Here is a 22,063-nt window from a genome sequence, read left to right as displayed (position 1 = left end):
CTCAGTGCCCATGATTCAGGCCCATCCATGTGGCAAGTCCTGCCCCTGAGAGTGACCTGCATGGAACTCCCCCTCCCCTACAGAGAGTCAGCGCCGTGATGGGAGACATGGAGAATGGACTATGTTAAAGGACTGAGTGCAGGAAGGACCTACAGGCACTGGGAACAGAATGACAATGAGCAAAGACTCACTGGGCTCTCCTGTCCAGCAGGCCATCTGATATTCACTGGACATTGTATTGTTTTGTTTTTTGAGGCAGGGTCTCCCTCTGCCCATGCTGACCTCAAGCTTGAACTAGTCCTTCTGACTCCCCCACCAGTCCCCGGGGTCTCAGGTTTGAGTCACCACACCCAACTACTCATTCGATCTTAATTGAGCACCTAGTGTTTGCCAGAGCAGATGGCCCACCTGGGCCTGCCTGCAGGACAGAAGTGACAGGTGGCCGGAGAGCGAGAAGACCAGGACTCCGCCAGGCAAGGAATGGGGGAGGTGGGTCAGGAAGGGCTGTACCTTCTGATGTGCTGTCGTCTGGGTTACACTGGCAGTACCGGCGGGAGAAGTGGGTAAGGACTCGTTCACGCTCCTGCGTCTCCCCCATCAGTGGGAAGGCCTTCAGGAAGGTTCTAGAATGTAATCCAAGGTTGCTGAGTGAATCTCAGAGCCCCTAATTCAATCTTCTCACTGGAATAGAAAACCTATTCCCCACACAAACACACATAAGGCCCGTGTTTTTGTACCCCAGTACCTGGGTCTGGACACCCTCTGCATGCCCAGGAGAACCCCCCACAACCCTTCAGGGTGGCCTCTGGGTTCTCTCTCTCTCTCCCTCCCTCTCCCTCTCTCATTCCTGCAGCACCCTTTTGGAAGCAGGCAGGGGGATGGATCTGAACGAGACAGACGGGCACCTCGGAGTCAGTTATGAGTTTATCCTAGACTGCCAGCCCCACCCATCAGCATGCGCCTCTTCAGCCTTTCCTAGACCCCTGCTCTCCATCAGCTGAGCCCTAGGCCCGCCCCTCCATTCTCATTCCCCCACCCCAAGTCTCTGTGATTTGTTCTTCATTTTTCTGGGGTGGGGAGTTGTTTGTTCTGAAATACTGTCTCTCTACTTAGCTTTGGCTGTCCTGGAACTCACTGTGTAGACCAGGTTGGCCTTGAACTCAGAGATCCACCTGCATCTGCTTCCCAAGTGCTGGGATTAAAGGCGTGCGCCACCAGGCCTAGCCTTCCTTTTGTCTTTATCTCAGTCCCCCCTCCTCCTCCTCCTCCTCCTCCTCCAGCTCCTCCTCCTCCTCCTCTTCCCCCTTAGTCTACTCTCATCATGTGCTCAGGGCACCTACCCCAGCCTCCCAGCTAGCACCCCACACATTATATCTGCCTTGTAGACACACAGACAACCTCAACCCACCCACAGCCACTCAAAACCTTTCCCTGGCTCCCCCCAAACCCTGGAGAAATATCCACATCCTTCATATTGTGGTCTTGCTGATGGCTCAGACCCCTCCTGTCCCTGGACCACACACCCAGCTGCTATCTCCCCACACCATCTTCACAATCAGGCAGAGCAACGCTATTCTGAGCCTCTGAGCAGCTGGGACATTCTTTCCATCTAATAATCCCTCTCAATACCAAGTTCAAAGGTCAGTTCACTCTTAGGGATACCTCGAAGCTGATCCCCAAACCAGAGGTACTGGAAGATGGGACCAAAGGCGGTCACCTGGGTCCTAAGCACACCCTTTCCTTGAGAAGGGAAACCCCAAGCTGAACCTGTCTGGGCCTCTGTCTGGATTCACAAGACAACGTGTCCTAGTTTTCCTATGGTTTCTTTGCTGTGTGGCCCAAAATACCTGCAATCTCTGAGGTGCCTAAGACTCCTGGGACCTACAGCCAACCTTTCTTTCCCCTTGGAGATCTCCAAGCCATTCCAAACTGAAGAGTACTCCTGAAATTCAACCCTAAGTGATCTACTATTATAGAAAATCACTCCCCACCCGATATCCGGTTCTCTCCTCTCCCTGTCTATCCTGTCCTCTTCACTGTGTCCCCTCATATCCCACTGTGTTTCTTTTTATTTTACTTGATAAGGACATGTGAGAGCCTGCATGGATGTCTGTGCACATGTGCGCAGGATGCACAGAGGCCAGAAGAGGGCAGAGGATCCCCTGGGACTGGAATTACAGATTGCAATTCTGAGCCTCTTTATGTGTGCTGGGAATCGAACCTGGGTCCTCTGGAAAAGCAGCCAGTGCTCTTAACCTCTGAGCCATCTCTCCAGATCCAATCCACTGTACATTCTAAACTCCAGCCCCATCCTTCCAGACCCTGATTTCCAGGGGCTCCTTACCAACCCCCCAAGCCCCACATCTCCTCCCTCACACTCTCGCCTACCCCCGGGCTCAGTCCCATCATTGCCTATATTCTCACTATCTCTGTCCCAGCTGCTTTCCCCTCCATCTCCTGAGCAGGCTCTCACGTCCATCTGTCCTGCTCACTCCACGGCATCCTCAGACCTGTCCTCTCCCTCCAGACCCCTTCGGAAACCTCCACACCGCTGGATTAACGGCTGCTAGCACACTGCTATGTGCTGCTCCACACCCGTTGCCTTTTACAGCTCTACAGGTTGTGGACAGCAAAACCTCGCTCTAGGAACCAATAGAGAAGGCCCCCGGCCCAACGCCCACGCCTCTGATGGTGAGCCAATCCCACTTAACACTGTCCTTCTGATAGCCCTCGTTCTGGCGCACCCCAAAGACTCAGCTCAAGCCTTTGCAGTAGAGCAATCTGCATCCCCACCAGTGGCAGAGAGCACTTCCTTCAGCTACAGGTGAGGCAACAAGAACCACAAGCCCACGATCTCAAGATGGAGCAGACTGACGCATGACATCCACCCTTTCCCTGGGTGCATTGCCAACAAAGCCCTTGGGCAAAAGCCAATACATTGGATCCTTTCTTGGGGCTGGAAAAACAAATCTGGAGTCTTGCGGGGCTGTAAGCACAGGAGCACACAGTTGCCAGACTCTGGAGGCATGACAGTTATGGAGTTGTGAAGTTAAGCAGAAAGCCTTCCAGAAGTAGAGGAATGGGGGGGGGGACATTTTTGCTGCGAGGAGGTGGTAAAATGAGGGTTCAACCATCAAGGGGAGGCTCCCCATGCAAGGCTGGAGTCAGCCCTAAGAAATGTCACACTTTAGAGCTGCCACTCATCAGCCCTGGCTGAGGAATCGTGTCCCATGTCCCTTTCCAATTGCCTTATAAAGGAAGGGCAGGGCAAACTAAGAGATGGAATAGGTGCTGGAAACCCAAGAGAACAAGCAGCAAGCAGAAACAGACACAAGGTGAGGACTAGCGAGATGGCGGCTCAGTGAACAAAGCAGTTGCCGTGCAAGCATGAGGTGTGGAATTCAAATCCCCAGAACCTGTCAGGTGGACACACATCCGCCTGTCCAGTGACCCACTGCAATCCCAGTGGTCAGAAGGCAGAGGAAGGGTGCTCCTGAAGCAATCTAGGTAGGTTGTGAGCCCTGTGTTCATTTGAGTGAGTCTACCTCAGATAACACGGTGGAGAGCAATTGAAGAAGACTCTGACATCAACCTCAGCCTCTACATGTGCGTTCCTACACATGCACACATGCACATACATACACACACATACACACATGCACACACATACACACACATGCACACACATGCACACACATACACACACATGCACACACATGCACACACACATACACATACACATGCAAACAAATCATAAATACACTACAAAACCACAGATATATGTGATTCAGATGAGTTAGTAAAAAGATGGGTAGTCCCTAGAAGTAAAATTTATTTTAAAGCTTAAATATGATGGAAATTCTAGAAATGTAAAATGTAACTGAGAGGGCTGGAGAGATGGTTCAGAGGTTAAGAGCATTGCCTGCTCTTCCAAAGGTCCTGAGTTCAATTCCCAGCAACTACATGGTGGCTCACAACCATCTGTAATGGGGTCTGGTGCCCTTTTCTGGCCTGCAGGCATACACACAGACAGACTATTGTATACATAATAAATAAATAAATAAATAAATAAATAAATAAATAAATATCTTAAAGAAATAAAATGTAACTGAGAATTAAAAACTTAATGAGGTTTTTGGGGGTATGTATGCATGTGTGGTATGCATGCCTGAGGTGTGTGTGCTTCAATTTGTATAGATGCATGTGCGTTCACGTGCACACAGAGGCCAGAGGTTGACATCAAGTGTCTTCCTTAGTTGCTTTCTACCTTGGATATTGAGGTGGGGGGGGGTCTCTCATTTGAACCAAGAGAGCATGCTGATATGGCCAGCCTAGATAGCCAGTCTGCTCTGGGGTTCCCCTTTGTCCTGCTTCCCACACACTGGGATTACAGGCAGATAACAGGCCCACCTAGCATTTACACAGATTCCCGGGGTCTAACCTATGGTCCTCACCCTTCTTACCCATGTACAGCCGTCCCCCCAGCCCCTCAGTAAGTTCATTGGCTTCAGTGATGCGTTAGACATAGCAAAATGGCAAGTATACTGGAATTCAACAGAAAATATCCCAACCGAGACAGAGGGAAAAAGAATAAAAACTGATTTTTAAAAAGTATAAGAGATGGGGACTGGAGAGATGGCTCAGAGGTTAAAAGAACTGGTTGCTCTTCCAGAGATCCTGAGTTCAATTCCCAACAACTGCATTACAGGTGGCTCACAACCATCTGTAATGAGATCTGGTGCCCTCTTCTGGTGTGCAGGTGTACATGCAGGCAGAACACTGTATACATCATAAAAAAATAAATCTTAAAAATAATTATAAAATGGTAGGGCGGAGGTAGCGCATGCCTTTAATCCCAGCACTCGGGAGGCAGAGGCAGGCGGATCTCTGTGTGTTCAAGGCTGCCTGGTCTACAAGAGCTAGTTCCAAGACAGGCTCACCCTACAGAGCTACAGAGAAATCCTGTCTTGAAAAAGCTATATATAGGGGGCTGGAGAAATGGCTCAGACGTTAAGAGCATTGCCTGCTCTTCCAAAGGTCCTGAGTTCAATTCCCAGCAACCACATGGTGGCTCACAACCATCTGTAATAGATAGGGTCTGGTGCCCTCTTCTGGCCTGCAGGCATACACACAGACAGAATATTGTATACATAATAAATAAATATTTAAAAAAAAGAAATATATATATAATGTTTTATGTATAAGAGACATACAGGAGGATCCAACATTGTGGGCATAGCCCTTAGCTCAGAGATGTTGCTTGCCTCCTCAGGCCTGGCCTAACATCTTTCTAGATGAAGTTGGGCTACATCCACCCATCCCACCCCTCCTCCTCCTAAGGCCCTCAACTGACCCTCCTGTGGTCCAAACACTGAAACAGCGACAATCAAGTCCCCTTTACCATCAAAGCAGGCCAGGTGTCTGAAGACCTCTGGCATCTGGCTGGCAGGAAATGCGCCACACAGGCAAGCCCTAAGAGCCACGACCACACGCCCACCTTCAAATCCTGAGCACCCATCACACTGGCTGGCATTCATAGAGTTGTTGGACACCTGCTACCCATAGTTTCCCTTCCCTACAGCTTCACCAGAGGGGTAAAAGTTGTGCAGCAAGTCATGGTAGACCTGGAATGACAATCCAGGTGTGCTGTTCTACCACCTGTGGCCACTGTCCCAGCCCAGCCCCACTGACCTGAGTGCTCTGTCCAACGTGAGGCCTGAGAAGTCGAAGAAACTGAGGTACTCCCCAGCGACCAGCCTGCTGAACTCATTGCTGCCAAGAAAGCATCACGGGATGTCAGTTAGAAGCAGGGCCCAAGTCCCAGGATGGCAGGTACCGGGGAAGTGGGCCCCAGAGAACCCTTAACCGCCCCCCAGATCTCTTCAGATCCTGAGTTGCCTCCCCTCTGGTCGCTCAGCTCAGATAGATCAACCCTGATGTGGGAGTTCAGGAGATGATGTCTCAGCCAGCTCAGGTAAGAGCCTGCTCAGTGAAGGGAGTAGGGGTGAGGTGATGCCAAGTGTCCCCAGCACAGGAGATGATATGACGCCACATCAAGCCACTGGAGGGTCAACAAGAGGTGAGGCAGGGGCAAGACCTCAGGCCACAGGAAAGACCAGGCCATGGCTACAGACTTTGAAGCTAACAGCGTACCTACAAAGTAGAGACATACGGAGAATGGGGCCAGAAAGAAAGGTAGCCACGGTGAGAAAATTTAGGATGCTGAGGTCAGCAGAAAGGAAAAGGGAATAACTGAGAAGGTGGAGATGTCAGAGCTCATGACAAGGACAGGGCTGGCTCGATTCCTGAGGAAGTAACCTTGCTAGAGAAAGCTTGGATTGTGAGATCTGAGCCCTTTGGAGAAGAAAGTGCAGGAGATTCTTTGTAGCAGTGCTCACCTGCCACCTCGGGAGCTTTAGACCAACCTGCCTACATACCGAGACCATGTCTCAAAATAAATGAGTAAAACTTTTAAAGGTACAGATGGACTAGAGGTGAAGCTCAGAGTGTCTGCCTACCATGCACAGTGCCCTGGGTTCAATCCCCAGCGCAGGAGTCAAGAGGACCAGGTGTTCAAGGTCATCTTGAGCTTAAGGTTAGTCTGGGCTGAAGCCTTAGCTCAGTGGTTTAAGAGTATTCACTGCTCTTGCAGAGGCCGTGAGTCTGGTTCCCAGCATCCACAGCAGGTGTCTCACAACTGCCTGCAATGCAGCCACAGCGGTTCTATCGCCCTCTTCTGGCTTCCTTGTGCATCTGCACACATGTAGCCTACAATCCCACAACACACACATCCATACATATGAATTTAAAATATTTTCTTTTAATGTGCAAGCCCAGGGCAGAGCTCTGAAAGCAGCCCCATTCAGGGTCTAGACCAAGGAGAGAGCCGGTGAAGGGGACCAAGCAACACCAGAGGGCGGGGCTGTGCCCTCTTGGAGGCCGAGGAAGACCATGCTTCTTCATGAAGCCTGGAGAATTTCTACATGGCTCTAATCAAGCCTGATGCTTTCCTTCCCATTGACAGGATCATGGGAACTAGAGGAATGTGTGAAATAACTCTATCCACATCCGAAATGTGGGAAATTCTTTGGGATGAATGGCCCTGTTCCTTCAGTACATGGCCCTTTGGAAGAGAGGGGCCTGGAAAGATGGCCTCAATGTTAATGTGCTTGCCTTGCAAACCGGGTGTTGTGGAACAATCTTTTTTTTAAATTTATTTATTTATTAAGGATTTCTGCCTCCTCCCCGCCACCGCCTCCCATTTCCCTCCCCCTCCCCCGATCAAGTCCCCCTCCCTCATCAGCTCGAAGAGCAATCAGGGTTCCCTGACCTGTGGGAAGTCCAAGGACCGCCCACCTCCATCCAGGTCTAGTAAGGTGAGCATCCAAACTGCCTAGGCTCCCCCAAAGCCAGTACGTGCAGTAGGATCAAAAACCCATTGCCATTGTTCTTGAGTTCTCAATAGTCCTCATTGTCCGCTATGTTCAGCAAGTCCGGTTTTATCCCAGGCTTTTTCAGACCCGGGACAGCTGGCCTTGGTGAGTTCCTGATAGAACATCCCCATTGTCTCAGTGTGTGGGTGCACCCCTCGCCGTCCTGAGTTCCTTGCTCATGCTCTCTCTCCTTCTGCTCCTGATTTGGACCTTGAGATTTCTGTCCGGAACAATCTTTGTACAGTTTAAATATGTGTTGCTCTCATTGTGAATTAGCTGATTGGCCCACAGGCGGAACTTTTGGGGCAGAGAGAATGCTGGGAAGAAGAAGGGCGGAGTCTGAGGAGTCATGAGTCAGACTCAGAAGCAACATGGGAACTTCACAGGAGAGGTAAACGAGCCTTGGGGCAGCACACAGATTACTAGAAATGGGTTGATTTAAGTTTTAAGTGCTGGCTGAAGACAAGCTTAAGCCACCTACCGGGCATTTATAATTTATAATGAATAAGTCTCTGGATATTTGGAAGCAGCTGCCAAGACACAGACACCCTGCCTACACCCTACACAGATGGGGACCTGAGTTTGGATCTAGAAACCAGCATGGTGGAGTGGATGTGTAATCTCATCACTGAGGATGTGGAGACAAGAGAACCCCTGCAGTTTGCTGGCCGGGTAACCTAGCCAGTCCGTGAGCTCCAGATTCAGTAGAGCCTGGCTCAGAACAGAGTGTCAAAGCAATAGAGGAAGACACTCCAGACCAACCTCTGGCTTCCATATGTACATGCATGCATACACACAGATGTACATGCATGCACCACACAGACAGAGACAGACAGGGGAGAGATGAGGAAGAGAAAGAAGAAATGAAAAAGAGAAAAGTGGCTGGTTGTGCATTAAAATGCCACTTGTGAAAAAGAGGACCAAGTGTAACCTGTGAGTCATACTCCAGCACACAATTTTTATCTATTCATATTTTTTGGTGGTGGTATGGAGGATTGAACCCAGGGCCTCATGCACATAAGTCAAAGTGCTCTATGCTGAGCTACAGCCAAGTCCTATTTTTAGCTTATATATTTCTGATAGCGTCTCACTAAGTTTCCCAGAGTGTTCTTGAACTCACTGTGTAGCCCAGGCAAGCCTTAAGCTTGTGACCCTCCTGCCTCAGGCTCCCAGGAGCTGGGATAACAAGCCTGCACCACCATGCCTGACCAAGTCAATGTTTTTGAAACACTCAGAGAAAATAAAATACACCAAATGTTGGAGATAATGAGGAATTTTTGTGAATTTTGTTAACTGTTATAATGGAATTATACTTTAAAAATTTTTTATCAGGCCGGGCGGTGGTGGCGCACGCCTGTAATCCCAGCACTCGGGAGGAAGAGGCAGGCGGATCTCTGTGAGTTCGAGGCCAGCCTGGTCTACAAGAGCTAGTTCCAGGACAGGAACCAAAAGCTACAGAGAAACCCTGTCTTGAAAAATCCAAAAAAGAAAAAAAAATTTTTATCAGCTAGAGATACAGCCTAAGTACCTGTGAGTTGAATGATAAGTGTATGAATATACTTCCAACAAATTGGGGGGGGGGGACTGTGGGATAGACAAGGAAAGAATAACAGAAGATCAAAGCTGAGATCTGGGTGTGCTGGTACACACCCATGATCCCAGCATCTGGGAGGTTGAGGCAGAGGGACTTGGTGACTAGCCTAGGCTACACAGAGAGACCTCAGAACACTCTGAAGTCACATAGCGGGCATAGGAAAAGTTTGATGTGTTATTTATCTGCTTTGTATATGTTCGAAATATTCATAATAAAAAACTTGAAATAGAAACAAGCAAGCAGTTGTGTTGATGTTGCTGACGAATGGGTAGCAGCCACCGGCTTCCAATACCCTAAGCCCTCAGTGCTTGGAAAAGGAAGTTTCTAAAGCAGGCACAGAGTGGCAAGAACCCACCTGGATGAGGCTAAGAAACGAAGGGGGCAGAAGCTACCTAGGGCAAAAGACCCCAGAGTTGGAGATAAGAAGTTGGAAATTTCGGAAATTTTACACACACACACACACACACACACACACACACACACACACACCGCTTTTTGAATGGGAAGGGCAAACAGCAGAAATTCCTGGAAGAGCCTGCAGAGGGTGCCATAGAAACACAGCAGGAACCCATCCTCCCAAAGCCTGCCAGAGGAGTACATGAGCTGTGATTTCAGGAAGGGCTCAAACCCACTGCCAAAGACACAGGGAAGCTTCAGAGGGTGCAAGAAAGCCTCCTAAGACTTTAAGCCCAATCTAAGCCTGAGCCAGGTCAGATTATCTTCCTTAGCCTTGTGAGTGGCACAGGCCAACTCTCCCCACCCACAAGCCTTGATGGGGTGATGGAGGCCCTGTGGATAGAAAGGCCAAGGCAAGGGCCATACTGTGTTCAAACATACTCAGAATATGCCATCCACATCACACGCACAGGGTCCCCAATCCTCCTCGGAACTTCTACCTGCCTAGTGTCCTTTGCACCCAGTCTGAAGGTTATGCCCTGTGCTTTTGGATGGCCAGTCCCTTCAGCTGGTCCCCATTAGACAGGCTGGCTTGATGAAGACAGGCACCATTTTTTACCTCCAGTTCCCAGGCATTTACCCCAGGTCCCTCCACCTGACCCCACTGGGTAGAGCTCCAGTCCTGTCAACCTATTCTGTCCTCTCTACTACCCTTCACGACACCACAACCACATCCCCCATCCCGCCCCAGCCCTGAGGGGCCGCCCGTCACCACCCCCTCCCTGACAGCAGCCACCTTCTCCCAAGCAGCCCAGAAAGGAAACAGATTTAGGGCGAGGTCAAGAATGAGGACAGTGACAGGAGGAGGTACTTGAAAGCCTGGGGGGAGCTCCTGGCACCAGCCACCCCTGAAGGAAGTTATCGACACCCTTTTCTGGCTGGGAAGACAGCGTGGGTCTGCTTCATCTGGGAAAGGAGCTGGGGAGACACACTCACTCACTTCTTGCCCAGTTGCCGAGCCACATCACAGCGCTGGAAGCCCTCAAGGTGGTAGAGGCGGCGGGCTAGCCGGCGAGCGGCTTCGCTGACCCCCTGGCACCCATTGGCCAGTGGGTCTGTGCCACCAGGCTCCAGTCCCTCGGAGCTGCTCAGCTCTGAGTCCGAGTCTGACAGGCCATCCTTGAGGCTGGTGTCACTGCAAATGGAAAGAGGGGGATCAGAGGCTCTGTACGTGGCTAAGAGGGATCCCGGGCCTCTGAAAATCCACTGGAAGGGAGGGGAGCAAGCGGAGGAGGCAAAGAGGCTTCAGACTTCCAGAGTGGCTCAAGTGAAGTCAGAAGTGGCTGTGCCTTCAGCATAGCAATATGACCTACTCTGAGCTATTGGAACGGAAGAGCAGAGCGCACCCTCAAGACTAGACGGACTGTCTGCATGCCGAGAACAGACAAGGTGACCTTGCAAGGACTTGTGGATTGTAGACACTGTCATGCCCAGAATGCTTTGCTGCCTCTGGGTCTCAGTTCCTCTATCTGCTCGGTGGCTCCCCAGCACCCAAGCCTCCTCACCTGGCAGAGTTCAGCAACTTGTCTGTGTCCTCGTCATCCTCATCGTCCCCTCCCGAGCCCCCGGGTCCATCTTCATGGAACCCATTGGGCACCGATGCGAGAGACAGGTGGCTCAGGACATTCTCTGAGCGGCTGCTAGAGATGGACCGCCGCAGGGGGCTGCCCAGCTCCCCATCACCACCACCAGCTGCCCCCAGATCCCCCTCAGTGCCCAGCCCAGTCCCAGGCTCAGGGCTGTCTCGGGCCCGTTGCTGGATGAGAGGTGTGAGGGGGGCCTCGAAGCTGACACAGCTGTCGCTCTCGTCAGTGAGACTGAGCACATCCAAAGAGTCCAGGCTGCTGTACTGGGTACCCCGCAACAGCTCTGACTCCAGAATCTTCTCAAAAGTTGCACTGAAGCCATCCCGCACATCTGGCTCCCCGGAGCAGTCCAGCCTAGAAAAGGCAAGAGCAGAGTCACCATCCTACCTAGATGTACCCCATACTAAGGCTAGCTACCACACTCCCCGTCTCTAGGAACTGACCACACACACATGCGCATGTGCGTGTGTGCAAAACCCATGCATATTCACACACTTTCTGTGCAAATGCCAATATATCTAGCTAGACACACATACATTCATGCATGTGTGCGCACACATACACACACACATACCCCCCCATGCATACTCACACACCCAATGAAAAGGTTGGAGCTACACATATGTCCCCCTATACATATTTACACACCCCTGTGCACCTGCCATTCAGGCAGGCGGGCCTACAGCTACACTCTACAAGACTTGTGTATGTTCTTCCCAGATTTCCTGGCCTTTAGACATTGCCTGCCCATCCCCGCCTTCTTGTCTAGTGGTACCCAAAGGCCAGTTTCTCTACCTTCTACTAAGAAACAGACTGTCACTGCACTGGCTGGGATAGACACATGGGTCCTGGTACAACTTATTCAAAGCGCCAGGAAAGTTCCCTGGGAGGGACGAGCAACAAGACCTGCACCCCTGGGGTCATCCTGAGGTAGGAGAAAGGCCCGGATAACCTGCCTTTCACATCTGGACGATTTGAGTGAACTTAAAGCTCCACTGTCAGCTGGGGAGGCAGAGTGCAGCCCCTCGCAGAGACTGCTCATTGTGGTTTGTGGGGGCCAAGTGCTGGGGCAGGGGACAGAAAGCCTGCTTGCCTCTGAAATCCCCTGCAGGGCTCTGACTTTCAAAACACTCAGAAGCTGAAAATGGGGCCAGGAAATCTCAGACTCCCAGAGAGACTAAGGGGCTAGCCCCGGGCCATATCACTAGGTTAGAAATGTGGGGGCCGTTCAGGGTACCCACTCACCCCAGCTGAGAATCTTCAGCTTCTGGACAGAGACTCCTGGAGAGATCCTCCTCCTCTGCTGGTTCACTAGCCCTCCAGGGCCTGGATTCCATGGAATCTTCCAGAACGTTCCCATCTTGTCCCAAGGCCAGGCCATTGGTGAGAGAGAGGCTAAGGCCAGGCAGGGCCATATCTGCGTCTCCCATGGGCTCCATGGCGCCCTCTAAGGTGCCTGTCTTCTCACTGCCTGGACTACTGATGTGGCTGCCTGGGCCTTCCTGGGCTTCCATTCCATTCTGGACCCCAGGTTCCCCTTCAGGTTCCGGGCCCTGGTCCTGAATAGCACTTCCTTCCTCACGCAGTTCACATGGGAGCTTTTCTTCATCCATGACAGTCACGCTTCCACCTGACCCAGCCAGCCCTAGGGCTCCAAAAACCTTGACAGAAGATGGAGAAAGAAAGACAGTGTTAGCCAGACAGGGCAGAAGTCAGAGAATCAAAGTCCTATTAAACCAGTGCTGGGGCAGCCTGTCAGAGGCGGGAGGATGGCCATAGTGATCTCCTTAGTAACTTTCAGTTGGGGAATGAGCTAGGATTACCCCCAGCTCTCCTCCTGCCCGTGGCTGGGACTTTGTACCCTAGCTCCTGCCTTCTCTATTACTTCTTAGGGTCTCTGTTGTGTCCCTCAGAATCCACCAAAGTCCCTTGAGGAAGACCCAGGCAGTGAGGAACTAGGCAAGTGTCCCACAGCTCTTGAAGGTCCCTCTGTAATATTCCTAGTAAAGGAGACAAACCCCAGGCTGATCTTCGCCCGCCATGTGTTCTCAGCCCCGACTGCAGGGTCAGAGTATCCTGCATTTATAACTAGTGGAGGAAATTGACCCGGGAGTTGCTTCTAAAGGGGGTACTAAGAGAGAAGTCCAGGAAATGCACGGAAGTGCAGCTGAATGCTGACAGGGAGCATTCCAGGGAGGCCAGAGGAAAGCCTGGAGACTGCCGTCAGCCACACGGGTTAGGGGGGGAGGGGGGGACCGGACCACCGGGAGCCGCTGTCCAGGGTGCTGGGCTGGTGCAAGGCTGCACTGAGTCCAAGCGCGAACATCTGGCAACGGCAGAAGAAAGGAAGAAGGGGTCCGGGGCTCCCTTCTTCGTGAGGGCCCCCACAGGAGTTTGTCAAGTCTTAAGGAAGAACTCAAGGAAGACCTCTGAGAAGCACCCTGGGGAAAGCAAAGCAGGAAGAGCCACACTCTGTTCTGCCCACCCTCCAGAGGCTTCCAGCCCAATGTCATCCTAGCTAGGAAGGCAGAAGCCATGTGCAATGGGCTGTGGCCTCACTCGCCCATTCTCTCCCCTCTACCTCTGCCCCCTGTAGTCTAGGCTACCCTCCCAAGTGACCTCCCCCAGAGGCTCCAGCCAGTCCCGCCACAGCACCCTGGAAAGCCGCGGAGGAGGTGTCGGGACCTTTCCTGTTTCTGGTTTGAGTTACTTCCCTGCTCCAGTTGGGAGCCTTGATGACCCTCAAGAGCCTGCTCTCTTCTGGAGAGGTCTATCTGGGCTCGGGAGAGGCTGGAGGAGGAGAGGTAGGGGCTGGAGGAGAGGGGGGGTGGCTGGAGGAGGAGAGGGAGGAACTGGAGGGGAGTGGGAGGGGCCAGCTTTCTGGGCGGCAGCGGAACGAGCTGCAGAGGGGAGATAAGAGCATGAACCCTGGTGTCTGCCTGATCCTGTGTCTCACCTGGGGACTCAGCCTGCCAGGCCTGCCTCAGGTCACTGGGTCAGGCCTGCAGGAAACAGAGGTCAATTCCAGGAGGACTTTGCACTTATGTGAGCCCACAGAGGAAAATGAGTTCCGAGCTCTGGGGATCGGGCCTTTGAGGGGAACTCAGCTAGTATAAGCCAGTTAAGATTAACCCTGGGTTTTCAAACACTGCCTAGAAGATGACTGGAAAGAGAGGGATCTGTGGCCTCCGCCCAGCCCATTGTTACTATCTAGAGTTTGGATATTTTTTGGTTTTTCTGATTCAGGGCCTCTCTACATAGACTACCTAGAGTTCTTTTTTTTTTTAAGATTTATTTATTTATTATGTATACAACATTCTGCCTCCATGTATGCCCACACGCCAGAGGAGGGCGCCAGATCTCATTACAAATGGTTGCTGGGAATTGAACTCAGGACCTCTGGAAGAGCAGACGGTGCTCTAAACCACTGAGCCATCTCTCCAGCCCCCTACCTAGAGTTCTAAATTCAGATTTTACACGCACACAAACACACACATACACATGTATGTACAAACATACACACACAAATACACACATATATACAAACACACACACAAAGCCCACAGATTTAAAACACCTTCAAACCAAGCTCTAAGCTATCTGGCCCCGATGCTGGAACACCAGGGACCCTCGGGGCTCAGTGCTGAGTAAGAGAGTTCTAGTCTGTCCTACATCCCTGCTGCCGCTGTTGCTATTTCTACTGGTTCCCTCCAGTGGCTCACCCAGAGGAGGGCAGGAGGTCACCTCTTCAACTGAGACTCCAAGGGGAACATAGAAGGGAAGAGAGGGAGTGGGGCAGTTGCCTGCTGCCTGGGTTCCAGTCCCGCACTACCTCACCAACCCAGGGCAGCAGGGATCGAGCCCCCTATCCTGCCAGATGTCTCAAACTCCTGCACCCAGGCACAGAGGTGGAGCCCAGCAGGGCAGGGAGCCCCTCTGGCTAAGGTTCTGTCTGACCTTCCTGAAGCCACTTGAGGGTGTAAGTGGCTCCACCTGATGTTCAAGCCACAGAAGACCAAAGCTAGGAGTATGGACAAATCAAGGACTTCTTAGGTAACCTTACTAGCAACTGCTTCAGGTTATCCTAGACCTATCTGCCTTGCCATGTCCCCTTGAAGCTTCAAGTAGGATGGAGTTTCTGCCAGCACTGGGCACTGGCCCGTGCCCTCAGTTCCAGGGCTGAACAGACAAGGGGCGGCATTGAGCTCTACTCTAGGCAAGGGGCCCAGAATGCTTGCCTAGGCTGGGGGCCAGGAGAGCCCAAATAGTTGAGTCTTGGGAGGGATACACAGAGGGGATGTTTCAAGGCAAAAGGTGTGAAACAATGTTCCAGGTCCTCACTCTGAACCATGATGTGACCAGGGACTCACTCTCGCCTGTGGGAAGCCAGAGCAGAGAGGTGACACTAAGGTCATGAGTGCTAAGTGGGGGCTAGTCACAGAACAGCAAAGTCCCCAGGGCTAGCAGCAGCTGAGCTCAGCTCTCCAGCACAGGAGAGGCTTGAGATCGGGGGCAGGCTCCCTCTGCAGATAGAAAGATGAGGTGTGCAGGCTGAACCCTCCCATGAAATCAAGGACCCAGAACCTCAGCCAAGAGAGTCAGCCCAAAACAATGGCTCCTCCTGCCTCCAGCCCTGCTGGCATGAGCAGAGAGGAGGAGCTGGGCCACTGAGCATCTGTCTCAGGGAGACGCCTGCAAATGACGAGCTGGCAGCACTCAAGACCCGCTGTGGCCTGCCCTCAGCCTGATCCAAGCCCCTTTCCAGGAGTCTTTCACTACCCACAGCCCTTGGAATGACCTTGGGCTCAGTGGCCTTTCAGCACCAGTGAAGATGGAGACCATCATGATAGTAGAAGCCGGCTGGGCCAGGAGTGACTGGAGAGCCACACACTTTCCGGATGTCAACTGCTCCTCAGATAACCCTGTCCCCTTCCCCATTTCCCTGATGGCAGCTGGAGGATGCTGCAAAAATAAATAACACAGCATGCCTCCCTCCTTCCTAACCCTCCAGCAAATCCTATCTCCCTTAAATGAAAACCCGGTCTCCCGGCGTCGCCTAAAAAGACCCTGCCTGAGCTCACTCTGCTGCCTCCTCCCCAGCCACACTGGCCTCTTTCTGCTCCCCAAGCTCATTCCCACCTCAGGGCCTTTGCACCAGCTGTACCCTTGGCCTAAAATGTCGCTCCCCTGGATCATTCGGTGACTATCTTTCCTGCCAATCAAGATTTACTCCAAAGCTCCTCCACCTACCTGCCCTGTCTGACTACCCAGTCACACTTCACTGAGCTTTGGAGTGTCAAGGAAAATAGAAACTCTTCTTTTCTGATTAATTAAGTTTCTGGTGTGTGTGGGGGGGTATATCTGTATGCGTGTGCACGCACATGTATATGCAGGTTCACGTGTGTGTGTGTGTGTGCATGTGTGTGTATGCATGTGTATGTGGAAGCCAGAGGTCAGCATGGGTGTCTTCTTCAATTGTTCTCCATCTTATTTTGAGGCAGAGTCTCTCACTGAACTTAGACTAGCTGACCAGTGAGCCCCAGGGTTCCTGTCTCAGCCTCCCCAGCAGGGGCTACTGGAGCTACACCTAGCTTTTGGGGGAGGATTAGGTTTGGTGGTAGTGCTATTTGGTTTTAGTTTGGGTTTGTCAAGACAGGGTTTCTCTGCATAGTCCTGACTGTCCTGGAACTCTCTCTGTAGACCAGGCTGGCCTCAAACTCAGAGATTCACCTGCCTCTGCCTCCCAAGTGCTGGGATTAAAGGCGTGTATCATGACTACCAGGATACACCCAGCTTTTTATATCAATGTTGGAGATCCAAGCTGGGGTCCTCAGTCTTGCTCACCAATCACTTGACTGAGAGCCATCTCTGCAACTTCCCCAAACCCCCTGTATGTTTATTTTCTGGCCACCTCCCTGACACTAGGCTGTGAGTCTACTCAGGGCAGGGACCTGTCATGGGCTCAGTAGACCAGAGCCCGGGCCATGCCCAGCACATACGGTGCTTTATAAATATTTTTGGCTGAGTAATTTGGATTATTATCCTCTCCCTTTTGGCAGAGCCTAGCAACACTGAGGAACACGCTCAGAGTAAGGCTGCTACAGGGTTAGGCAATTCTATAGTCCTCCCCATGCTGGGGCACAAGCCAGAAGCTGTGGGAAGCACCAGGACAGTGTAGAGGTATTTCCGGCAGGCAGGTTCCAGGCTGGCTTGCTCCTTGAGACCGCTGTATACTTAGCTGTGCATAGCAGGCATTTGTGAGTTCGTACACGTGTGCATACATACTCAGACCCACACATAGAGGGAAGGAGACAGTTCCTCTGGATGTCAAGGTAGAATGAGAAGCCTTCAAACCTAAGGACAAAGTCAAGGACAGCTAGACGTACATTACTGGACACCCAGGCTAGAAATCCTTCCACCTGTGGAGTCTGGAGACAGGAAAGGGACAACCCAGAACTAAGGATGGGGTGATAATGGGGAGGAGAGGCACCTTTGCTAACCATAGCTGCGCACAGTGACAGCAGATGGCTTGGTGGAGGGAGAATAGGCCACCTGGTGGAAATGGGGCATAAAGCAGAGCCATGACAGGTGCCAGGAGGCTGAGAACTACCCAGGACAGGCAGAATCTAAGTCTCTGGGGTGTTGAGCCCAGGCCAGGAATGCAGAAAGGTCTGAGGACGTTCTGTAGAGGTGTTGAGGCCACAGCTGTCCCAAGGATGAGAGCTGGAAGCTCTCTGGATTTGCCTCCAGTGTGCCGGGGAGCTCCGGTAGAGGAACCGCTGGCTTCCCTCCCCACGTGCATCAGATTCCAAACGCTCCCAAGCTGAGGACCTTGCTCAGCACCTGATGGGGTTGGAAGCCCACCCCAGATGGAATCTCACCTGTGCAAAGTACTCAGAGTCTGTCTGGGATGTGGTGGATGCTCCATGGGTACCGTCCATCAGCTGTGGTACTTATACAACAGTGTGTTTGGGGAGGGTCACAGACCCCTGAAGCCCACACACAGCCCACCCAGAGTTCCCCCTCACAGGTGCCTACTGCCCATACTGTCAGGGGCATGGTGGATTCTTGTGGAGTTCTGGAAGTGCTGGGTCCAGGCAAGCTTCAACTCCAACTTGTCCAGACCCCAAGAACCTTCCACCTCAGACCCCTGCCCATAGACTCCACCAGAGTTCCCTGGCAAAGAAAGGGAATGTTGGGCTGGAGAGATGGCTCAGAGGTTAAGAGCACTGACTGTTCTTCCAGAGGTCCTGAGTTCAATTCCCAGCAACCACATGGTGGCTCACAACCATCTGGTGCCCTCTTCTGGCCTGAGGGCATACATGGATGTAATAAATAAATAAATCTTTAAAAAAAAAGGGAATATTCTAATTTATAGACCTACTATCTACCCCCTGGGACCCACCCTGAGCCCTCCCATCAGCCCCAATGCCCTCCTCCCCACAAATCCTACTGTACTGACTGATGGACTCTCCAGCTTACAGAATTATTAGCACACGGCTGGGTTCTTACAGAAACGCAACACATACATGTACATACAAGGACACCAAGCATGACAATCAGTGTAAAATGCTGGCTGGCATATAGCAAATGCTGAGAACAGACCCTGGTCAGCTCTGCCCCTCACCAGCCTGGGGCTCAAACTGGCCCACATCCCAGCACTTCCAGGGCTCCACGGGAATCTATCAAACCCCTGACAGCATGGACAGTAGGCAAGTGTGAGGGGATTTCTGGGGGGTATCCCTAGACCACACATCTCCTTCTCTGTCTCTGCCTCTGCCAGTCACAAGGTCAGAAGATCGGACTCACCCTGTCATCCAAGAGATACAGGAGCCTTCCCAAGTTGGGTCACCTAAGTACTTCACCATCCTACTCCCCAGGGCAGGAGGAACCCAGATTATACGGGGAACATGACCACCCAGGAGCACCCTTGGGACCACCTCTGCTCCCCATAAGCCCTGTAACCTCAGGAAGGTCACTCACCTTCCTAAGCCTCCAGGCCATCCACAAAACGAGACAAACTAGCCACTCCTATTTCACAAGGTGATGAAGGAAATGGGGTGGGGGCTGCATCCAGGGAAGGGCCTCATCTACTTCCTTCCAGAAGCTTCTCAGGTCTGCAGGGGAACCAGCTGGCTGCCCATGCCCTGGGTGGAGGACTCGGAAGAGCACAGGCCATTCAGCCTCAGAGAGCATTGTCCTTGGCAACTGTCAGAGCAGGTACCGAGGCAAGAGCTTCAGAGGCTCAGCCTCAGGGAGGGGACAAAGAATGACCCCTGTGGAACCAGTGGGGTGGGCAGAGAAGTAACCCCCACCCTTAGGCAAACTCCTAAGACTTAGCCATACCAGCACCGCCACCCAAAGCCAGCTCATAGCTACCTCCATCTCAAGGCGCATGAACCACACAAGGGGATAAGGAAGAGCCAAAAATCTGGGTTTCCAGTGACTGTCCCCTTCAGGTAGGGAGGCTTGGAGCTGTTAACAAGCCCCACCCATTCTGTCCGCTAGGAGACCAACCTCCTGTGGGCTGTGGAGGTCCAGGGGGCCTCTCTGTGGTCTCCTGTGAGCAGGAAGAGGCCCCAGGGATGAGTGCACATTTGCATCTGTGTGTGCCCACTGGGACTTTCAGGGCCTCTCCACAAAGGTCATTCTTGACATTCCCTAGTTTTCTCTCTCCCGACAGCCCCCAGACAACTAGCACCCTTATTTGCTTAAAATTTGCATACATCAGTGTGACTCTTTAGAGAAATCTTAACATTAATGAAATCCACAGTCTCCGCCTTCAAACCCCAAGTCAGCTAGGGCAGGGAACTCCACCCGCCCCCAGCTGACCTCCCTGCGGGGTAAGACCTTCACTATCCGGACACACAAAGAGCCAGGCTGTTGCCACCTGCCCACTGCTCTGCCTTGCTTCAGCTTCAGAAGGTACCTGGGGCATCTGATCCATTCTGTGTGCTGCATCAGATGGCTCTGTGCTGCAGGGCACATAGAGGAAGACTGCCTATTGCAGGGGCGCAGTGCCTGTCAGCGATCTCAGCCTCCTTCAATACCAAGAAGGTGAACCCAGAGTTGCCCCTCTACTTCCGGCCCATTTCAGGTGCTCATGCTCCTTAGTGGCTCCCAGGGAACCCCTCTCTTTCCAACCTTCTTCCATGTGGATTTCCCCACCTACCAAAGACCCTAACTGCCTAATGTCTCTTAATCCTCCCCCACCAATCCTCTCCTCCCCATCCTCCTCCCACTTCCCTGACCTGTCCTGGTCCTGTTTCAGCTTGGATCTGACAAAGGTTGTGACCTAGGAAAGGAAAGAGCACAATGCCAATGCTGCAGAAAGAAGGTGGCAGGGCTATGCTAGGCAGTCCACAGCTGCCTCTTCTCTCACCTCTGGCCCATAGACAGGACACCTTGACTTGGCAAAGCCTCAACAGGAGAAACACAGCGGAGTCAAGACCCTGAGCATCCAGAAGGATGGAGGTGGCACCCCTGAAGGGGAGGGATGAGTGGGACAGGCCTGGAAGGAAGACGGCAGTCTCATGTTGGAGGAGCTGAGGTACAGGCATCCTGTTGGCATGAAAGCTGAAGTGAAGAGCAAGCCCCTGAAGTTTACAGGGGAAGTAAGGCTGGGGGCATGAACACACAGGTGGATGTGGGGCCAGCAAGGCACAGGTGGCAGGCACTCAAAACTGCAACAGTAGGTGAAATCAATGTAAAGTCCTGGCCAGGCAGCTGTGCAAGGATTGAGTCCTGGAGTGCTCCCCTGGAGTGCTCCCCTTGAGTGCTCCTCTGGAACTCTCCCATTTCTAGGGAGAAGAAGGGAGCCAGCAGCAACACATGAAATAGGAAGCAAACAGGAGAAGCCAAGAAAGCAGCTCAAGGAAGGAGACAGGATGTGGGGTGTTGCAGGCAAGGATGGGAAGCTGGCTCAGCTGTACCAAGGTGGAGGCCACTGGTGACCTTGAGAAAAGCAGTGAGGGAAGGCAGTGGGGACCTCACAACTGAGTAGAGTCTGGGAGAGCGTGAGGAGAGGATGCAGAGTCCAGGCAGCCTTTGCTAGAGGGAGAAGTGATGCAATGGCCCTGGCTGGAGACAACAAAAGAACAATCTTTCCAGAAGAAATAGCAGGGCGCCTCCTGATGAAATGACCCTTACAGAGAAGGGAACTATGCTGCAGAAGGGACACTTGACAAACAGTGTCTTCAAGCAGGCAAGAGGCGATAAGGTCTGGTACACGGGCCAAGGGTAGCCTTGGGCAGGAGAGGGACACGTGGCCCTGGCCCACAGTGGCAGGAGGAAGGCAGGGCAGAGGTGCAGAAACAGGAGGATGGGTGAACTTGGTCCAGGCAACTGAGGAAGCTGGGACTTCTGTTTCTGTTTTTTCAATGGCTTTGGCTGAAAGGAATGTGGGCAAGGAGAACCCAAGTGTGCTGGGTAGTTTTATGTCAACCTGACACAAGCTAGAGTTATCTGAAGAGGAAGCCTCAGCCTCAGCTGAGAAAATGCATCCATAAAATCCAGCTGTAGGGTATTTTCCTAATTAGTGATTGATAGGGGGGACTCAGCCCATGGTAAGTGGTGCCATCTGTGGGCTGGTGGTCCTGGGTTCTATAAGGAATCAAGCTGCTCATGCCTTTAATCCCAGCACTCAGGAGGCAGAGGAAGGTGGATCTCTGTGCATTCGAGGCTAGCCTGGTCTACAAGAGCTTCCAGGACAGGCTCCAAAGCAACACAGAGAAACCCTGTCTCAAAAAAAAGAAAAGGCAAGCTGAGCACTGAACTGTAGTGGCACATACCTTTAATCCCAGCACTCAGGAGGCAAAGACAGGCAAATCTCTGAGTTTGAGGCCAGGCTGGTCTACAGAGGGAGTTCCAGGACAGGCTCCAAAGATACTGAAAAACCCTGTCTTGGGGAAAAAAGAGAGAAAGAAAGAAAGAAAGAAAGGAAGAGAGGAAGGAAGAAAGAAAGAAAGAGACAGAAAGGAAGAAAGAAAGAAAGG

The 22,063-nt window shown here is 52.2% G+C and overlaps 1 protein-coding gene across 2 annotated transcripts in view; it reads right to left on the bottom strand.

The window, feature by feature from the left end:
• Positions 1–22,063, bottom strand: part of Psd2 (pleckstrin and Sec7 domain containing 2) — a 53,537-nt gene that overhangs the window by 25,952 nt on the left and 5,522 nt on the right. Inside the window, exons 1-6 of one of the 2 annotated variants that reach the window (XM_026783451.1) lie at positions 20,452–20,591; positions 12,315–12,730; positions 10,989–11,423; positions 10,424–10,618; positions 5,692–5,772; positions 511–623 (exon numbers count right to left, since the gene is read on the bottom strand). In XM_026783451.1, coding sequence (XP_026639252.1) covers positions 511–623; positions 5,692–5,772; positions 10,424–10,618; positions 10,989–11,423; positions 12,315–12,682 — 1,192 coding nt within the window. In that variant the 5' untranslated portion in view covers positions 12,683–12,730; positions 20,452–20,591. Of the gene's footprint in view, positions 1–510; positions 624–5,691; positions 5,773–10,423; positions 10,619–10,988; positions 11,424–12,314; positions 12,731–20,451; positions 20,592–22,063 lie in introns of those variants that run through there. The other variant, XM_005355946.2, reaches the window with a different exon arrangement.

Source organism: Microtus ochrogaster, chromosome 18 (genome assembly GCF_000317375.1).
Source record: "Microtus ochrogaster isolate Prairie Vole_2 chromosome 18, MicOch1.0, whole genome shotgun sequence".
NCBI classification, from domain to species: domain Eukaryota; kingdom Metazoa; phylum Chordata; class Mammalia; order Rodentia; family Cricetidae; genus Microtus; species Microtus ochrogaster.
This window is presented reverse-complemented; position numbering and strand designations above follow the sequence as displayed.